Source organism: Cynara cardunculus (assembly GCF_001531365.2).
Source record: "Cynara cardunculus var. scolymus isolate 2C chromosome LG 3, CcrdV1, whole genome shotgun sequence".
In the NCBI taxonomy this organism is placed as follows: domain Eukaryota; kingdom Viridiplantae; phylum Streptophyta; class Magnoliopsida; order Asterales; family Asteraceae; genus Cynara; species Cynara cardunculus.
The window spans coordinates 36,398,841-36,420,856 of NC_037530.1; the positions used below are offsets into that span (position 1 = coordinate 36,398,841).

At 34.4% G+C, this 22,016-nt stretch overlaps 3 protein-coding genes across 3 annotated transcripts; 2 read left to right on the top strand and 1 right to left on the bottom strand.

Moving 5' to 3' along the window:
- The first annotated feature begins 1,381 nt into the window (after positions 1–1,381).
- On the top strand, positions 1,382–3,475 carry LOC112509550 (magnesium protoporphyrin IX methyltransferase, chloroplastic). The gene is made up of 2 exons (XM_025114553.1): positions 1,382–1,954; positions 2,902–3,475. Exons 1-2 carry the CDS (start codon positions 1,403–1,405, stop codon positions 3,292–3,294), a joined length of 945 nt encoding a protein of 314 aa, XP_024970321.1. The 5' UTR covers positions 1,382–1,402; the 3' UTR covers positions 3,295–3,475.
- A 4,568-nt stretch (positions 3,476–8,043) lies between these two features.
- Positions 8,044–14,956, top strand: LOC112509206 (protein MEI2-like 2). Its single transcript, XM_025114061.1, has 13 exons — positions 8,044–8,138; positions 8,392–8,431; positions 9,180–9,541; positions 9,674–9,832; positions 10,049–10,165; positions 10,244–10,383; positions 10,692–10,774; positions 10,896–11,279; positions 12,367–12,931; positions 13,294–13,378; positions 13,484–13,552; positions 13,658–13,837; positions 14,712–14,956. Exons 1-13 carry the CDS (start codon positions 8,082–8,084, stop codon positions 14,799–14,801), a joined length of 2,331 nt encoding a protein of 776 aa, XP_024969829.1. The 5' UTR covers positions 8,044–8,081; the 3' UTR covers positions 14,802–14,956.
- Positions 14,957–17,321: 2,365 nt separating this feature from the next.
- LOC112509207 (ethylene-responsive transcription factor ERF114-like) lies at positions 17,322–18,210 on the bottom strand. Its single transcript, XM_025114062.1, has 2 exons — positions 17,991–18,210; positions 17,322–17,779 (listed from the first exon to the last, which is right to left on the bottom strand). The coding sequence occupies exons 1-2, from the start codon at positions 18,208–18,210 to the stop codon at positions 17,322–17,324; spliced, it is 678 nt and encodes a 225-aa protein (XP_024969830.1).
- Between the last annotated feature and the right edge of the window lie 3,806 nt (positions 18,211–22,016).

Consider the following 22,016-nt stretch of genomic DNA (forward strand, 5'->3'; position numbering starts at 1 on the left):
CATCATATATTTATTTCATAAAAGAACACAATACATTACGCATCTGTTTCATTTTCATCCTACCAACTAAACAGATCAACTTCAATCACAAAGCAACATGGATCATCATGAACCTAGATGTACATTCAATCACAAAGCAACAAGGATAACCATGAACTTCAATCACAAAACACCTATTTCATTAACACGTATAATATGCATAGACGGAGCAAATAAACCATTTTACAATGAAACCTTTTCACATTGAAACAGTTTCATGATCATTGTTTTTTTAACTTTGTTTATGAAACTATTCATTACAATATTTTCATTAGGAAATAGAGAGATTATATTATTTCGATTTTTCAACTGTTTTGAAACGTTTGATGAAACCGTTGCATCAATAGTTCATTTTTCTTATTCCACTCATATGAATTTATGAACCTTTTCATTATGAAACAGTTTCATGAAATCTTTTCATTAAAGTGGATAATATGCATAGAGTATTAATTTGGACAATATGCCTAGAGTATTACATTATGAACTTTTTCATTATGAAACAGTTTCATGAAATTTGCCCCATATAAAATAGTTTCATGAACTTTAGGAAAGAACTTCGCCCCATATGAACGTCCCATATGAAACAGTTTCATTATGAAACATTTTCATTATGAATGTCTCATTCAAATCAAGTTTTTAATATTATAATATATTAAAAAATTTAATATGTTACCATTCAAGAAATTTCCATTATTAAATTTTCTTATTTAATATTTATTAATAACTAMCTTATTTATCATAAAAATATAGAAAATGACCAAAATACCCTTATTGATTAAATTTAATTAAAAAGAATGGAATTTTCCTATTGGTCGAATTTGGTTTACACGGTTTCTTAGAATTGCATGGTTTTCATTTGAACCTACCCCTATATATATATATATATATATATATATATATTATAGAGGAGTGATCATATGAAAACCGCCCTCATTTGTGTAAACCGTGCAAACCACCTTCATATATATATTTGGCGGTGGGTTTGGTTTAAACCGCCCAAAATAGATTCTAAACCGCAGATCGGACCGAATCGCTCGATTTTGCTATTTTTCAAACCAAATCAAACTGTTAAACCGTTTAAACCGCAAAAAACAGTCGGTTTAAACGATTCAAGGTTTTTTTAACACCATTGGCCTCCACCCTTCAAAATCAAATTTTTTTGGGTTTTTTTTACGGAGTTTTCCTGATTTTCTTGCAATTTCTATTTAAAAATAGTAGAAGGGAACGGAGGCCACGTCCTCTGGCCAATCATATCCTTTCGTATGGATTGCGTTATCACTTATCAACTCACCCTCATATCCAACACTCTTCACGTTGACTTAATTCTCCCGCCGGTCGGCCGGAGATACAAATTTAAGGAAAAATGGCGTACTCATCGGCGTTATTCTCTCGTGTCTGCTTCACAACCAACCAACATTCCAATCCTAATCCTATTTCTATTCCTAAATTACATAAACTAAACAATCGGAGAACCCTAACTGTATCCGCACTGGGAGCCGACACATTCGACGGAACAACACTCGCGGTCATCGGAGGTGGCTCAGTCGCAGCAATCGCTGCCGCAATTTCACTCGCGGACCCGGAGAAACGCCGCCAGTTACAGGCGGAGGAGGTTGGTGGTGGTGACAAGGAGGTCGTGAGGGAGTATTTTACTAACGATGGGTTTCAGAGGTGGAAGAAGATATATGGTGATACGGATGAGGTCAATAAGGTGCAATTGGATATACGAATTGGACACGCGAAGACGGTAGAGAATGTGATGAAAATGTTGACCGATGAAGGCCCGCTTCGAGGCGTTAGTGTATGTGATGCTGGATGTGGCACCGGATGCCTCTCTATCCCGTTGGCCAAGGAAGGTGCCATTGTTTCAGCCAGTGATATTTCACCTTCCATGGTTTCTGAAGCTGAGAAGCAGGTTAAGCAACTAATTCAGCCCTCCATTATCAGTTCATGTTAATTGTAGAACGAACTAATAATCTCTTAACTTCATAATTGATATTTGATACTGAATCGTTTAAACTTTAAGTTTATAATAGATAAATGCCAGTGATGATACTTGTTCTCATATGACCTATTCGCCTCAAATCAATTTGAAACGCACACACAAGGATTTCCCCTTTAGATCCAAAGAGACCTTGGGAATTAGTTAAAGTTTGTTTGGTTCATTGGATTCCGAAGGAATTGGAATGGTAAATTCCATAGACCAAATTCCATTTCTATGTTTAGTTATGATATTAGAAAGGACTTCAGTTCCTAAGCTACATCCCGCTAACCAAACAGAACCAAGATTCAAAATTTCAAATGCATTTCACAGATTTCATTCCAGCTCCTGTTAACCAAGGGCGTAGTCAAACCTCATTAAATTTAATCCCAATTCCTTTACATTCCATGATTCTAATTCTTTTGACACAATTCATTCTTTCCAAAAACATTCTTGCGAACAAAACGCATCCTAAGTGTCAAGTGGTGCATCTTCTTTTGTCACGAGAAGCTACCATACCATGTTATGGTTGGTTTGCCTGGGGACTTGCTTTAAGAGTATGGGGCTTCGGTTTAGACCGCCATCTTGGCCTTCATGGACCGACCGTTGGAATGGGGTCTTTGGCTTCCTTTTTTATGTCTTTTGGCATCAATCAATTTTGGTCATGCAAGTAACACCAAAATCCAAGCCAATCTATCATCAAAGATGGCCGGAGTCTAGAACAGATGGCTGACAAATAACCTTTAAATCACAAAAATATGGTTAGAAGGGATCATACTTAAAATGACGTGACAATGTATCTTACATTGACCATCAGTCCTCAAGTCAACAAGTAATGGATTGAAGTTTGAACAACTGATCATGTTCCGAAATTCATGCAGGCAAGAGAAGAACTTGTGGGCATAGATGATTTACAGATGCCAAAGTTTGAAGTGAGTGATTTGGAAAGCTTAACTGGGAAGTATGATACAGTAGTGTGTCTGGATGTAATGATACACTACCCACAAAGTAAGGCCGATGCCATGATTGCCCACCTGGCATCTCTAGCTGAAAACCGCTTAATACTCAGTTTTGCGCCCAAAACATTATATTACGATCTGCTGAAGAGAATAGGAGAGCTTTTCCCAGGACCTTCTAAGGCAACAAGAGCATATCTTCACGCAGAGGCTGATATAGAACGGGCACTGCAAAAGGTTGGCTGGAAAATAAGAAAGAGAGGCCTCACCACCACACAATTCTATTTTTCAAGGATTGTCGAAGCAGTCCCTGCTTAGCGTAAAAAGAAATCAGATTTAAATGCAACCTTGAAGTCCGGGATTATTTTTTGATAGCGGTATGTTCTATAAATCTGTGCTCACATTCTATGCATGTATTCTTTAACACAATGTTCAATTAGTCTAGATGATCAAGAACTCCAGCATTTGCAATGAAAAGAAGCATGCATCTTCATAAATCTTCCCAGAATTTGCAGTGCAAAGAGCATTATTACTTGTATTTCATTATAAATCACCCTTGATCACAAGTTTTTTGATGATGCATCTAGAATCAATCCAATTAAGAGTGAAATCACTACTTTTAGATAAAAAGCTTTTAGATCTCATTCTATATTTATGTGGGACGGATTATTGATAGCTAGAGAAGTCATTTAGGTGCGGTTTATCAAACGCTTACCCGGGTAAGCGCTTATCAAGTCACATTGATTTATCGGATGAATATGGCAAGGACTAAAAATCTTACCAGGTAAGAGCGAATGCAAGAATCAAGAGTCTTATCCGGTAAGTGACGGCGACAACTCTTACCATGGTCAGCGCTTACCGGGATAAATTGTTGCATACGATGCGTTTTGGTGAATAAAATCTTATCCGATAAGTAAGCGATAGTGCTGAATTTTATCAGTAAGCGCTTACCAGGTAAGTGTTTAGGTAAACGGCCCCTTGCTCAAATGCTTACCCGGTAAGTACTTACCGATAAGAGTCAACACTATAATTTATTTTTCTGGGTAAGATTGTAGTGCATCAAAATGATTCTAAACCCTTACCATGTTTATTCTTTCACTTACTGGGTAAGACTCTCACTTACTTACCGGGTAAGACTCTCCTTTCACCACTCTTACCGGATAAAATTCCCCATCATTTTACCGCTCTAACCGGGTAAGATTCTAAACCCTTACCATGTTCGTTCGGTAAAGAAAATTACCAGTAAGCACTTACTCAATAAGCGTTTAATAAACGGTCCCTAAGAGATTTATTTGAGAATATTGTTAAATAAGATTACATGCCCCTCACGTAAGGGGCATCCATTATTTTTTTTTTTTTTAAATTTATGTGTAATCAATGATGACATGTCACTTAATCATCACAAATTAAAGCTTATAAATAAAATAAATAAATAATGAATTAACCCGTTTAAAAGATAACGCTCATTGCTACAAGTGAAGTACAATATTCTGATTTCGACCCACAAGAAGTTGGCCCAACTATCATTTACTAAACCCAGCGTCACAACGGGTGTAGGACTTGTTGTTCACGCGAACTTCGACACAAAGCGACAACCATCAACATCAGGGTTTGATTTCCAGGGCCGTTTTTGGGAGGGCGGATCGGATGCATGTCCTGGAGGCCAGGACCTACAAGAATTAGGGGTTCAAAATTTTTAAGTATATAATATTAGTTAAAAAAAGTAAATAAAATGGACATAACTTGTTAAGTATCAAATAGGACCAACAATTTTTTTTTATTAACCTGGATATCCAACCTGCTATGTGAGCCGACTAATCCCAGAGTGACACCACCTGCTTTGCAGATAGCCCGAAGTCACCGCATTTGAACCTCCGTGGCTACAAGGGATTTTTATTCCTCCTTGAATTTGAATTTGAGATCTCAAAATTTAGTATTATATTAAGTGTCCAAAAATTTATTAATTAATTATATTGAAAATGAAAATATGTAAAATGTTCATTGATCGTTTATTTTATAGTACTGCTTATTGTTTTTCTAACTTTTTTTTATCTATTACACCAACTATCAACGCAAGGGTGTGCGTGCAACATGGCCTGCGACATGACTAAAATCTCGTTAATTATATGTGATTTTACACGTGATTTTAGTGTAAAATCACATGTGATTCGATCGTTTTTATTTTATTATTTGATTATTGTTCTCGTATGAACTTGACTGTCTCTCTAAATACATCGTTGATATTGAGTTTATAATAAACATATTTTGTTGGGGAAATCATGGGTATTGTGATAAAATCGTGAGTAGAAAACTTGGATAATAACTTGAGATCGCATGAGAGCTCGATTTTCTTTAGTGACATTTCGACCCTAATTTGCATGGGCATTACGAAATTCACTCGAGGATAATCTCAAATTTCCAGTTCCGATTTTGACAGAAATCGTTTCCTTTTAAACTTAGGAGATCATAACCACCCCTACGCTAATGTTGAGAATAACTCCCCATTAAATGGAAATGATTGTTGGAAATAAGGAGTGAACGGTTATAGATTAAGCATATACAAAACTAGTGGTTAATCATCATCTATTCTAGATAGAGTTGAACACAAGTGGCAATCCTTCAACGTGTTGAACACCAGTGAACTATTTGCTAGTTGAAACCTTCAACGAGTTGCACATAATTGAACCATCATCTAGCTGGACCTTCAACCAATAGATCCATCAGCTAGCTAGTATACCATCAAGTACATAGAGCTAATACCAGAGTTGATAACATTTTGACGAGAAACACACGATCATGCACAACCTTCTGTTTCCAAGCACGACTCGACTTTCTATGCACGACCCTCTGCCACTTAAACCCTCCATATACAAAGGCATCCAACAAATTTAGATTCTAGTTAGCTTACACAAGTGTGCATTCCATACCTCCTAGCTGGTGTTATAACTTAACTATAAACCTCTTATTCTCGTGTGAATCTAATTACACAAAATGACAGGATGATTTCATTAAAATTACCAACATATTTTATAGTTGTTGGATTTTATTACGATAAATATGAATCGTTTAAAATAATATCTGAATCATATAATTTTAAAATCAAATAAATGTTTTAATAAAACCATTTTTGAACCACGAGTGAATTTTGTTGTGATTTTGTGATAAAACCATTTTTGAAAAACTTTAATCTCTCTCAAATTTGTTTTTGAAAATGTTTTAGTAAAACTTAAAAAAATTATGAATAAGGTAAATTGCATAAAAAAATAAAGTATTTTAATTTGATTTCTATTTTGGATAATGTACTTTTAAAACTTTCATTTTTGATACATAAAATGTAGAGTCTTAAACATTTAAGTATCCGGGTAACCGTTTGTAGCATCAACTCTTTTTTCTAATAAATCATAATACATAAAAACTAATTTTAGATTAAGATATCCATGTCAATAAATCTATATATATATTAAAGGAAGAACCAAGAGTATTGAGGTGGCATCATGAGGATTAAGTATTGAGGTATTGGTGAATTGTAGTTGATTTTGAGATATCCCACATTGGTGAAGAGTTGAAAGATTTGAATAAGATGGAGTGTATAAGAAAGGTGGATTGGATGCATTTGTGTCAAATAATGGGGTTTGCCTCATAGGGTTGTCTTTCTTTTGATGACCCTCTTTGAAATCTATAACCATGGTTGAAAACCAAATAAACCAAATGGTAGAAATTATAGTACAAAATTAATTATATTATATTATTATATCTTTATATTTATATAAAAGTAAAATCTCTCTCAATATATACATATATATATATATATATATATATGTGTGTGTATTACAATTTCACTAATTGTATTTTATTTAACTTTTTCGAATTATTTGAATACTATTTGTTGATGATTTTATTAACATCTAATATATATTTATATAAACAATCTTCAGATCATTAATCAAAGTACTCATACTACCGTGCAACGCGCGGTTCCCATACTAGTAGTATTAAGTTGAATACCACATCATTCATCATATCAATATAGTAACCGATTATCTATATACTTAAATGTTAAAAATTTTAATCTTAAATACTAAAATGGAGATTTGAATCTATTTGTACAAAATAAGAATCATGATTTCTATATCACAATAATCCAGGAGCTTCCGTATGATATTTCCTTAATTCGTAATTTAACTGTCTCACGCAAACACACAAATCGCGCCCATTTCTTTTTCACTTTGTCGATTTCTCATTCAAAGCTCACCGGACTTCATCTACTCTCCGGCCAAATTTCATGTTTCTCCGACACTGTATTTTCAGTCTCCGGCCAACAGTATAGATATTATCCAAGTAAAAGGAGCTGATACAAGTTTTTCTTTTTGGTGTTTCATATTTTGCAAAAGAAGGAGTAGGTCGCTGGTTAGTTTTGGTTTACCTAATTTTATAAATTTCCAAACCGAACTATGTCCATGAAATTACCTTCTTTTCTCTCAATTTATGCCGGAATCCGGATCAGGTTGGTTACCGTAAGTTCGGTTTCTTTGATGGTGAATCTTTACATGTTTATGTGTTGTTTTTAGTGGTGATTTATTACTTAATTTTGCTTCGTTCGTTTGGAATGTTTGATGTACATTTCCAGGATTTTTATTGGTTCCAATGAATTTTGCGAAATTAGTTTCTGTATCTTGATTTCGGAGTTTTTTTTTGGTCAAATTTCTATAACATTAAGCAGTTCTAATGAATGTTTATTGCTAAGGAATAATTGGTTTGGATAACCTGGAAACTTAAGAAAGATGAAGCAGTGTTATTAACTATAAAGAAAGCCGGATGATCCATCACGCTGTTCTGAAGAGGAATCAAGTGCTTCTAAAATTCTCTGTGATTTCTGTCATGTCTCCATGTTTATAACTTTGAAGTGGATTGTCTGGTTATAGTAATTTACTATATGCTATTGAATCTTCATGCTCGTGTGTATGTTCTCATAAGTTAGATGTTACTGTATGTATTGATGAATGAGTGCTTATCCTCAGATATTCTTGTAAGAGGATCAAGTTATACTAAGTTGATGCTTCTTGATCGTTTATCAATCTGTTTGCTTTACTTCACTGCTGCCTATCATGCAAGTTGCTGTTAAGGATCAACAGGATACATACAGACCGTACGTGCCCCGGGAGGTACCCTTTTAACTTCTATTTAGAATTATATGCAGTGGCAGACCCAGTTTTCTATTTTCTATTTTACCACTACAAAAAGGTTTCAAAAGTATACATAATAGACGTGCACTTGGTTGTAGGTCCACCACTGATTAAATGTGTTTGTTTTATTCTGTTATTGTCACATATGAGGGTTCATGGTGCCTTTATTTTTGTCTCCTCAAAGGATCTTTGTTATTGAATTTCTGAAAAATCTTTGTCCTTACTTTGCAAGGAACATGTTGGAAAATCAACTATCAAAGCTGATAAGCAAGGTGATTATTCATTATGTGCTTTTATATGTAAATCTGTTGTTCAAATTTTCCATTGATTAGTTTGTTTTGTCCCGTTCTCTACTTGGTATTATATGCATAGCTATATACCTCCCTTGTATCTTCTGTTTTTTGCTTACAAACTATGGTTGGGACAGGCATTGTGGTACTTATAAGCTTCAGCACTTCATGCATAATTATAAGTCTACAAGTAGGTCAGCTTAGAAGCATTTGCCATTTTGAGATTTATGGTCTCCGAACTGATTCCTTGGAGTCTTGGACAAGTCTAGCCCTATTTGTTGACTTACAGTTATGTTGATTTTAACTACAGTGCTTGCTCAACCTTTGCGTGTGCCACTTAGATATGTAGAGAAAAGGAAGAGGGGGGGGGGGAGGGGAGATGGAGGGGTGTTGGGTCCTTTTATGATGCATATGGAGTAAGTTTAGGAAAAAGTGGGAGCTTATAATGCTAAAATACCAGTACATTTTCTTTAATGTTTTCAGGAAACTTGGGGGGGGGGGGTAGTAGTATATTAGAACTGTATAATCTTGCGGGCCCTTTATAGAATCAACCAGATGTCATTGGTCTTCTTGCCTGTAAGCCTTCATTGCTTTTGATTGCTTGGTGATTGGTTCGGGAAGGTTGGTATTCTTTACTCCCCACCCGTTGGCAACACAATGATTTTATGTGTGATTAATTGCTTAATGCTTGTGATGATGATTCAATGTTACTTTTCTGTAAATACTGCAGTCAATCGATTTGATGAGAAAGGATCATTAATTTGTAACCAAAGGTTTGTTGCACAAACTATTGAAAGCCTTCTTCCTGATGAGGAAGATCTCTTCTCTGGCGTACTTGATGAATTGGGACATACTGCTACTGGCGACGAAGATGACGAAGATTTTGATCTGTTCAGCAGTAGTGGAGGCATGGAAATGGAAGGGAATTCTAAGTTATATTTTCGACCACTGAATTCAATGACTTCCGAGGGACTTAATAGTAATCAAAGTAGTTCAGACTATCCAACTTTCGGCGAACACCCTTCCAGAACCCTTCTTGTGAAAAATGTGGATAACAGAGTTGAGGATTCAGAACTTAGAGTTCTGTTTGAGGTGCATAGCAGCTCTCCATTAGTATTCTTTGTTTACCAAGTAGTTTTTCCTTTTTTTCTTTCTTTTCTCCATATTTCTAGTTCCCTATTTGACGTTGATTTCAGACATATAATTGCACCTTTCTTCTATCAGCACCATGGAGATATACAAACTTTCGACACAACTTGTAGATGTCAAGGTTTTGTGATAATATCGTATTATGACATAAGGGCTGCTACCATTGCGTTTAGTACACTTCAAAACAAACCATTGGAAAATAAGAAGCTTCACATACATTATTCGTATCCAAAGGTACATGATCCACCATTCACCCTTGTTTGGTGTATGCATGATGCTATACTAGTGTCACTGTTGTAATGATTTCTTTAACCAGGCAACATGGTCATACTACTGTCTATTTCTTTCTGCTGGTCAGCACTTTCAGTGCTTACCAGGAATATTTTCATTTTTATTTGATGATACTTTGTCAAATTTGTTTTAACTTTTGCAGTTTTGACTTGTAAATAGGATGGTCCCTCAGGACAATACATTGATCAGGCCAGCCTTGTGGTATTTAATTGTGATTCCTTTATATCTAACGACAAACTTCACCAAATATTTGGCAGTTTTGGAGAAATTGAAGAAGTAAGTTATTGGCTGAGATTTGTATCATTAAAGCATGTGAACAATTACTCCTTACGTGGCTGTTTTTATTACTGACAGATATATGGAACTACACATCACAGACGCATAAAATATTATGATATTCGAGCTGCAGAAGCAGCTAGTAACGGATTAAATAGTAATAGTATGTTGCAAGAGCAGATCAAAGTTGAAGTAAGCCATCCAGAACATGGGGAAAGGTATTAGTTTCTAAGCTAAGCAGACAAATCATCACTATCATTTGCCTTCATTTTTCATGCTGAGATAATGATAAATTTACGGTATATTTTGTTTCATCTTCTTTCACCAGACTTCATTGTTCAGTTTCGATGATTGTTTAATTCTTTCTCAAGCTTCTTGATCTTTGTACTTCATTTATCAGGCAGAGCTCATTCTTGCTTAAGTGGACAATGTACTGTCAATACCTTGTTTGGTTCTTAGCACATGCCCATACCATTTTACAGCTCTTTTTTTTTCTTGAATTACAAACCACTATTCCTTTATACAGTTTGATGCAACAGTTTACTCCTGGGCTAGTGCAAGGTCAAGTTAGGTCATGTCAAAACCTTAGTGGCAAGTCATTGCTGCATGGTATGTATACTTTGGCCATGGAAGAACTTTGCAACTGATTTGATTTGTATTAAGAGTATGGGAGTGCGCTTTTCCTCTCTCATCTTGACATCTCTCACCACAAGCATTTCTTCTGATGTAGTGGTAAATAGTTGCATGAAGGATGGATATGTCCATGGTGAACCCTCACTAAGCGAGATGAATGTCAATGCATTCCCTGGAGATGTTCCACTCCAGTCCAATTGTTGTTTTACAAATAGCTTGCCATCTCCTGTTGGAATAGCATCTCTTTGTAAGCAATTGGGCCATGGGCCTCATCGTTCTACTAATCAAGCAAAGTTCCACAACCAATTCCCTAGTTTCCATCCTCAATCATTACCCATCAACTGTGAAGGTTTTGTTGATAATGGTGTTATCACATATGACCCTGTGAACTTGGCAAGTGTTGGTTTTACAATGGAAACAAATGATAAGCACCTTCATATGCTGGATCCATATGGTCCTCCAATGGAACACATGTTTAGCGGTCAGTACTGTCTGTTTCATTTCCCTTTTCTGTTTTTCCTTGCAATTCTAGTTGTGGCAATAATATGCTTTAAACCTTCATATCATAAACATAACCTGATGGCTGATGGAAAATTCTCTATGCGCTATTCACATTGATTCGTATGGCACAATGCACTAGTGTGCAATGTGCTTAATAGATATTCTATTGGACACACAATTAAAGTTTCTCAACTACTTATGATGAATACCACAAGTGACTCAGTTCTACTCAAATATTAACCCCCTAAACATCTCGTGATAACCTGTTGCACCCTGAACCGATGCTAATGGAACATTTTTTTCAGCTTCATTATGGAAGACTTGACCTCTTTGATAGAATATTGAAGGCTTCTGCATCCATAATCAGAGAAGGCAGAAAATACTCTAGTAGTGTTTTTGGAATTACATTAGTTTCTAAACCTAGTAGTTAAAATTGTATTTGATAATTCTAGAAACGAAGAATTGGAAAAAGGGACTAGTCTCAGCCCCACTACCAGCTTTTTGGTCATAGAACAAAGGACTGTTGCAAGCTGTGGTCCAAGCTGCTTGAAACCAAATGTAGTAACTAGTAACAGTTCCTTTCTGAGAGTTGATGCTGATTATATGATTATAATACAGTTTCTATTAGAGCCACCCCTCTTTGCCCCATATCTCTTTAGATTTATTTGTCGAGTAATGAAATTGTGTTGGACTTGTGTGTGATATGTAGCCTTATGTTCCAAATTTTATATAGAAGTATAAGAACTGTTGTACTGATTTAAATCTAAAGCAGTTGCTCCCCAGTGTCACTTTGTGAATAACCTGGAAAATTTCATGCTCATGCTAATTAGGTTCTTGCTTCCAGAAGACAACAGTGTATTATGACATACTTGTTTGTTTCCTATATACCAACACACACCTCATAAGGTCAAACATAATTTCTCAATAATGTTTATATATAAATTGATATGGTTTCTAAGTTTAAATGTTCTTATAACCATCAGAACTGTAATTTATGGTAAAAAACCAATTCCTAATGTGGTCCTGTATACCATCTCTATCGTGGTAACTGATCATGGTCATGACAGGCTCTTCAGGAACTGGAAGCTCTTTACTCAGTGGACATCATCATGCATGGAGCTGCTCCAAGTCCTTCCATGATCATAATCCAAATCCTGTAATCTGGTCACATTCTCCTCCATTTGATAATGGTGTTTCTGCTACCAGAACTTCTATTCTTTCTGCATTATCAGAAGTACTGCCACCTGTCCTCTACACAGTGTCACCTATACATACACAAAATCTCACCAGATCAGCACCATCTGGTAGTCTATCTTGCAAGAATTTACAAATGACCCATATGGAGGAGTCTTCTAAAGCAGATGGTTTCTTGAATCCCCTTCGAGTAGTTGGTTCCCCATCTACCATGTGCCCTCCTCAGATTATAAGCCATAAATCTCTCGAGAGGCATGCAGGCACTACCTCACCATTCACTTCTAGTAAGCCAAGGGGACGAGTGAGAAGAACATCTCATGGCAGACAGGAAAGCATTTCCTGTCACACAGATGAGAAAAATTACGAACTTGATATCGAATCTGTATTGTGTGGGGAAGACTGCCGAACAACGTTGATGATAAAAAATATTCCAAATAAGTATGTTGATCTTGATCACTTCACTATCGTTCAATATTTTCTTTCTTACAAGTTATTTATCTTAGTTCTCTTTAACTTCAGCATGCTCACTATGATCTCCAAGTTGGCAAATATAATATGCAGATATTTTCTATCATATCTTTATCAGTGACCTTTTTTCCATTTTCTAATCTATTTGGGATCTGGGTTTGTCCACAATTTATTCTTCTTGATTCTCCAATAAATTCAGATTTTAATGGAACCATATAAACCCAGAATTTATTTTCTTTTCTGTATATGTTTGTCATTCTACAACTAGTTCTAAGCATCTTCAAAGGTTTCCTCCAGTTTTGCAGCTATCAAATAGAGCATTATTACTGCAGGTACAGCTCTGCAATGCTGTTGGCTGCAATCAATGAACAAAATCAAGGCACTTATGATTTCATTTATCTTCCTCTTGACTTCAAGGCAAGTATTATTTCACCTTTTCTTCTTGTTTCAGAAATATACCACCATCAATCTATTCTTGATCCAAGGTCAAGTTTCATATACATGTGTACTTGTCTTTTACAGAATAAGTGCAACATGGGCTACGCGTTTATAAACATGATCGATCCACTTAAAATATTGCAATTTCACAAGGTAAAGTTAAACATTTTTTGTGTGATCCGACTCATCCATTTGCTATCCGTCATTCTGGTTCAGTTGAGTGAAAAGAAATGCCAGTAGCTAATACAACTTTTGCAGTCATTCAATGGCAAAAAATGGGAGAAGTTCCATAGTGGAAAAGTGGCATGCCTTGCATATGCTCGAATTCAAGGAAAGGATGCCCTAATCGCACACTTCCAGCAGTCAAGCTTGATGAATCAAGATAAATGTTGTCATCCTATTCTCTTTACTACAGATGGTCCAAATGCTGGCAATCAGGTAAACATATTAAATTCTGGACAAATATTCTATTGCCATCCATTCTAGCCAAACACTCCATAATCCATAGGATATTTCAACTTCTATTCAAACCGATTACCACAGCCTCTGTCCCTATCCTAAGGGTGCGTCAGGTACATCGAACAGGACGAGACATTTAGCACGACAGTTAGACCGGGAAGGACAGGACTGAGCGGGACAAAAATGCAGTTTTTTTGTCCCATTAAAAATAGATAAAACAAGTGTCAGGGAGATGATACATGACAGGAAAATTATAAACTACTTAAAACCTTCCACGATACTCACCCGCCCGCCTACCCAGAGGCGGACCTGGAATTTTTTAAGTGGTGGCACAATTTGACTATGAAAAAATATCTAACAAAAAAATTCACTATATCAGTATAGGTCTTTTGGTTGGTTCCTTGTCCCTGCTTGAAAGAAACCAGAACCCATGATCGAGTCTAGGCTATATTTTTTTTATAAAAACACCAGAGGTATATAAAAAAACCAAAATTTAAGCTAAAAATCAACAAATCTGACGACGGTGAAACTCGAACTTGGGCCTTCTATACAAAGGTAGGAGAATTTATCATCTTAGCTATCAAAGTGTTGTGCTAACATTTCAGTTTCAAAAAGTGGAACCACGAAGTGGTGGCCCGTGCCACTGTATCTTTCAATGTAGGTCCGCCCCTGCGCCTACGTTACTGTCGCCAATTCATTTCTTGTCCAGTCATGTCTGCATAGTAAGCACACCCTGGCTACAGGCAATGCATATTAAGCAACATGATGATTAGTTTCCGACATTTGTTTGAGCATACATACAGTTTGGTCACTTTTATGGTATATAAATCTACGTTAACCTGTTCTCGTGTAGGAGCCTTTTCCCCTTGGTCCGAGCATCCACACAAGACGACACAAGAACGGTTGCAATGGTCGCGAAGTGAATCAAAACCATGAGATCTAACCAACTTCCTTTAGAAGGAGAGACCATTTGAAATCTAAGATGGATCAGGTGTGCCTAGATTTTGTTTCTCACCAATTGTATCTACATATATCGTTCAAATCATTACCATTTATAAGATATGATCAAAGGGAACAAGGTTTGAAGAATTGCATTGATATCAATATCCCTTCAGTTTGTAATATTCTTCTGTCCCAAATAGAAAACCCGTTACGTCATAACATTGGAAACTTAACGGATTATATGGCAAACAAGGGTTCGTTCACTAAACGCTTACTTGCTCTATCGGATTAACATGTGAAGGACCAAGAATCTTACCCGGTAAAAGTGATGTCAAAGATTGAGAGTCTTACTTGTGGTACGTGAGAGTGATGACTCTTACACGATTAGCGTTTACCGAGTAAATTATTGCATACGATGTCATTTTGATGGATTAAAATCTTATTACATGATAATGTTGAATTTTACCGGTAGGTAACCGTCTCTGAGCCTCCAAGTTCATAATATAAAGGTTTCTTTTTAGTTTTATGATAATTAATATATTAAAGATGGTTATAAAACTATTTTATTAAAATAATAATCTAACTTCATTTGTACAAAATTTCTTAGAATATTATAAGCATTTAACTTCACTTTTTCTATCCATTTTTTCTTAATTAATTTTATTTTCAATTTATTTTATACGTTCGGTTTGATACACTAGATATGACATAATATAATAGGAATCAATGTTCCACGTTTGACAAGACTTTTATGTAGAACCAAGTGAAACAAACGTGTTCCACACCCATCTATGGAATAAGGTGAAACAAATTAATATTTTACAAATATAACCTTAAAATAAAACATCAAATACGCCTTTCTCTTTACATTTTATTCATTATTTAAATTTGATTTACTGTATTTTATATTTTTTTAAACTTTCAATTTACCGTCTTCAAAATATTATTTTTATACGATGTCTATATTTTAGTTAATCTCTGTAATTTATTAAATCTTAATTATTAACAAATAATTTAGAAAATATATAAAATAAAACCTGGAAATTGCATAAACTTCATATTTTATCATATTTTAATTGTTTTGACGAAAACTTCTAATAATATATTTTGTTATAAAAATATTTATTCTATTATAATTTAATAAATTACATAAACTAGTCAAAATATATGTATATGTATCGTATAAACAACTTATTACGAATAAATTGGTAATTTTATCTGTTTTGTTCTGTTCAATTTTGTCTTTACCAAACACCGAACACTTGTTTTGTTCTGTTTGGATACCAAACGCATCCTTTATGGTTTTTCATATATATATATATATATATATATATATATATATATATATATAGAAGTTGGTTCAAATAGAAACCAACCATATGGTACAAACTATGGAAACCGATCTTGATCAATCACATTCTTTCTTCACTTTAGGTTCAAATCTAAATTATAAATTAATGATAAGGGTAATTTGGTAATTCAACTTTTTGGTAACCCCCATTAATTAATTGGGAGTTACAAATCTTAAAAGATACATCTAATTGTTCATGAGATTTTTATGATTTCTTTATTATTTTATGTTCATGGTATTCATTTCAATTGATTTTATACATATATTGAAATTGGTTGTCTAAGTGTACAAGATTTTCATTTCGTTCAAGATACATGGAGAATCCTATTGTAAAAGAATGTCAGAATAATGAAGACGATAAACGCTTGCAGTCTATGTTCATATCTGCACACATGCACAACGATCCTTTATTTTGAAAATGTTCATATCTGTGCATCTCTTGCAGTCTATGTTCATAGATGTTCACCATATGAACAACTTGTTTTCATTGAAAGACACAATCGTTGTTCACACGAACCCGTGACGATGTCATATGGTATGACATTGAAAAACATCACACCATATGAACATAGTGTTTACATTGTAAGACACAGATGCTGTTCACACGAACATAGGGCCGACATGTGAACATATATGAACATAGTGCTTACATTGCAAGAAACAGATGCTGTTCACACGAGCATAGGGCCGACATGTGAACATGAGTTGTGAATATGTTCATAATCAATCGTAGGTTACAAATCGGCTGGAGAATATCGGGTTCACGATGCGTGAKGATTTATTACCAAAATACCCTGTGAACAATTGTTCATAAGCAGCCCAATTAATTTAATGATTAATTGATTATTTTWTAATACTCATTTAATAATGACCGTTTGACCAATTTACCCTTTGAACAATTGTTCATACACATATCAATTAATACATTAATTAAATTATTATTTATTTAATCTCATTTAATAATAACCGTTTGATRATAAAATGAACGATCAAGATCGATTCACATAGTTTGTACCATACGGTTGGTTTCTATTTGAACCAGCCCCTATATAGATATATACTTTATATAACTTGGTAGTTGCAGAAGGAAAGAAAGTTGTATGAAATATTGAAATTGATATGAAAGCTTATAAGAAAGTTACAAGTTTGGTGATTGAAACTGCAAACTGATTAATTATTTGGATCAAAATCTTGCCAATATTGCATAGATCCAAAACCAGATGAACTTCCCTGCAGATTTGTAGACGACGATGAAGACGACTGCAATATATTTGGATTATAACCCATGTCATTTGCTGCACCAAGAAGAAACTGTGAGTAATCTGGGGGCATGGTGGCATGATACGGTGGCTGAGACTGAGGAGGTGGTGGGTGATGGGGGCGTGTGGTTAGGTAACCCAACTCAGACCTCCCTGGTTGAACCCTTTCGGGAAAATTGAGCTTTGCTTTGTTGCCTTTGAACCTAAGAGCAGCTTCATCGTAAGCAATGGCTGCAGCCTCAGCGGTCTCGAAGGTGCCAAGCCACACCCGGGCCGCCTTGTGGGGGTCACGTATCTCGGCAGCCCATTTCCCCCATGGTCTTTGCCTTACTCCTCTGTAGTGTCTCTGTCTTCCTCTTTGGTTCCCTTCTGTTCATCATACATTTGCCATTTAGTTTCATGCACAACAACAACAACAACAACATGCAGCTATTTTACTGTTGGGATAAAGATTTGGTGTTTTAGAATTTCACGTTAAACTCCATACATTTTGTATTAGAAAAAAGAGTTATGAGTGTGATCAACGTCAACATGGATGATATGCATGGTAAAATGAATGAAGAGATAATGAACCGGAGACCTGCAGCAGGTGGTGAGTGTTGAATGTTGAGTGGTGGTTGGTTTGGAATGATGGTAGGGTGAGGATGATGATGAGTGTCATCGGTGCCGATAACCTCAGACAGAGCAGAAACCATGGCCGTCATATCATCTTGTGATTGAGACGAGTACACCGGAAATACGTCATCTTCGTCTTCCTCCTCCTCCGCCCTAACGCTTCTCTTCCGATGATAATTATGCATCCTCCTTCTCTCTCTCTCTCTCTCTATATATATATATATATATTCACCTTCTTCTAATTATATATATATATATATATGTATATATATAGAGAGAGAGATGATATATATGTGATGTGACAAAACCTATTTCACAAGTAACAATGAGAATAAGAGTTGGGAGGGGAAGTAGTGTGAGGTTGGGGAGAAACAAACAACTGCTATTTATAGGTGTTGCTCTCATAATATTCCATTACTGCATCGTCTGAACTCACCAATGCGCGTATTTCTCACTCACTCTCTCTCTCTCTCTCTCTTATATGTATATATATATATATATATATAGACTAGAGAGAGAAAGAGAAAATGATCAAAATAAAAAAATAAAACGTTTAAAAAATCATATTTGATTTTAGTGTAGAATCATATTTGATTGACCGTTTTCATGTTTTTTTATTTGGTTATTATTTTCATATGAACCTTTCTCTTTCTATATATGTATACATAAATAAATGCATATATTATATATATATATATATATACACACACAAAATATAGGAGTGAGTTCAAGTAAGAACATCGGCATTTTAATAAAAACACGAATACACTCATATCACATATGATGATACACATAAAAAACTTGGTGGTGTGCATGCGACTTGATCCGTGAGGCCAAAGGATGTTTGCATCTCTTATTTCATATGTGATGGAGTACAACATCACATATGATATGAGCGTGCTAACACTTTTGTACAATGATAGTTTTCACTCACCCTATTAATATATATATATATATATATATAATTAATTGAGTTTTAATCTATGATTCATATTATAATTGTTTTACATGTTTTTCTGGCTTGTATGAATTTGTGTGCATGTTTTATATATAAAACATACACAAATAGTTCACAAGTAATATACGTGTTTTATATACGAGACATATATACAAATTAACACACATAAGTTCACATACGATAGAAAAAAATATGAAACAAGGATTAAAATTAAACAAAAGGAAATGGTTAAAGGTTAATCCTCACAAATTTAATAACATTTTTTTTAAGTATATAATATTTATATACAACAAATAAACTCACACACCCTCCTTACAAATTTAATAGCATTTGCATGGTTTTCATTATATATATATATATATAGGGGCCTAATCAAATGAGAACTAATTAGTTTGTGGTAACTGTGAGAACCAATATTAACCACAAATCAATAGATAAATTAGGAAATTTATAATTTTGGCAATTTTGAATTAAAACATTAATGCAAGGATATTTTTGGTATTTTAAAACTTTCCTCCCTCCTTTTTTCTCTCTCCGGCCACCGTCCTCCGGTGATACTACAATGGTATCACAATGCATCATATATATGCTTGGGTATCACATTGATGTCGTTTGTGTGGTCGATCGAAGATGTAACACAGTGGTATCACTATGCATCTTATATATGATTAGGTATCACAATGTATCTTTTGTTTAACAGAGTCAATATTTTTAGGTATCACAGTGGTATCATAGTGGTATCACCGGAGGACGGTGGCCGGAGGCTGGAGAACGGTGGCCGGAGAGAGAAGAGAGGAGAGARGAKWKAAAATACCAAAAATATCCTTGCATTAARATTTTWATTTAAAATTATCAAATTTATAAATTTCCTAATGTATCTATTGATTTGTGGTTAATATTGGTTCTCATAGTTACCACAAACAATTCAGTTCTCCCTTGAATATGCCCCTATATATATATATATATATATATGATGCATGTTACCATTCATTTGACCAACTCACGTAAGAAGTGGTATAAGATTCCTGTACAAATTCATCAATTTGTGTACAAGATATGGAATTATGGATGAAATTAATCATGACTTCATATGTTTTATCAACTTTAATTATCTTCTAATTAAAAAAGCATATTAATTATTTCGTCAAAAAAATTAAATTATGGATAAATAAAACCAAAAGGAATTGAATATTAATTAAGATACTTTTGTTGTATCCGATGACTTCGAATTTTGACATTAAGCCTCTCAATCTTTGTTTATCATTTCTTACATTCAACATTTTGACATTTCAATTTTATTTCTTTCGGTGATATCCCAGGTTTTTTTCTATTAAATTTCATTTTTTATAGTAGTAATAGTTACGTATTTTAACCACAAGGATGATGTTCAATTTGTTTGAGCTTGAGCTCCAAAGGTCAAAAGTACCAGCAAGTCTCAAGTTCAAATCCTAAGAGGAATAAAAATCCCCTTGTGGTCGTTCAAATATGGTGACTCCGGGTTACCTATGAAGTAGGTGGTCGTTCTGGGATTAGTCGACTCGCATAGCGGGTTGGATATCCAGGTTAATAAAAAAATAGTAACGAATTTTGTTAATAAATTTATACTATATTATAAAGCATTTGACAAAAATTATTTTAAAAACTATTTTTTATGCATGAAGTACTGTTTATTGATGCATATTACTTAAAATTCAAGATTACAAGTAATTTTGTATAAATACAACTTATTAAAGCTCTATATTTGAATTCATGTAACTAACTGCAGATAAACATAATCAAATACATGATAAACATTCATTTTAAATATATAAAATCTTAAATATAATCAAGATAATCATCGAGTTTTAACATAATGTTTAATTATTATATTTATATAAATTACTTTGTTATTAAACCTAAATTAAATTACAATAAAAATTTGAATTAAAGAAGTTACAAAAAAAAAAAAAAACTATTTATCGATTTTATTTTTTTCAAATTTTCATGCCATCTTCAAATCTATGTTCATTCAAAAATAAAAGCATTATCGCTTTCTCAAGACCATACATAATCGTATTATATCGATAGAGACAAAGAATAAAAACTAAACATTAAAATGGAGATTTATCTCGCTGCATTGTACGAGTACCCTTCTAGTAACAATAAAAGACTTGAATATGACTGTTTTGTTCTCAGATTCTCATCATAACTCTTATTCTCACTAGAAACCCAACCCATAACTTTAAATGATATTTTAATTAAATTTATCTGTCTAAATATACCATACTGGGTATCTGGACCCGCTTGTGCATACCTCGACTATCCTTGGAGTAATATGTTTGATTTAGGATGTGATAAATGCATGTGAAATCTGATGCCATCTTCTTTGTGTTGCTTTTTAACTTTTCGTCTTTAAAGCTTTCTTTTGGTCTAACATGATGTGCATGTTTTTTTGGACGATAATCTTCACATTCACACACCAAACCGTGTTACGAATAAATCCAACACACATATAAAAACAACAACAAATGTGGTACGGACTAAATTTCTCATCACCTTTAGACCTTTATGTGGCATTGGATCATGAACCCATGGTTTCAAAAGTTGGAAAAAGTGTTGGGTCATGGTTCTTGATTCCATGCGTGTGCCCAAATGGGTACACAACAAAAACATAAAAATCCCCTTTGGCCAAATTTACGACAAGGGTGGTACCTGATTGGTTTGAGTTTGACTCTAAAGGTTAAAAAATACCAGGAGGTATCAGGTTCAAATCCAATGAGGAATAAAAATCTTGTTGTGGTCATGGAGGTTCAAATGCGATGACTTCGGACTATCTGCAAAGCAGGTGGTCGCCTTGGGATTAGTTGGCTCGCATAACGGGTTGGATATCCAGATTAATAAAAAAAAATCATAATTGGTTAACCATCTCTCTTCTTTTATAAATTTGGACATTTTTTTTTTATTAAACGAGAGTTTAATATAACCGTCGAAACGTATTTTTACTTAGATCTGTCAAACTTCTAAAATAGTTTAGCTATTGTGGATGAGACTTAT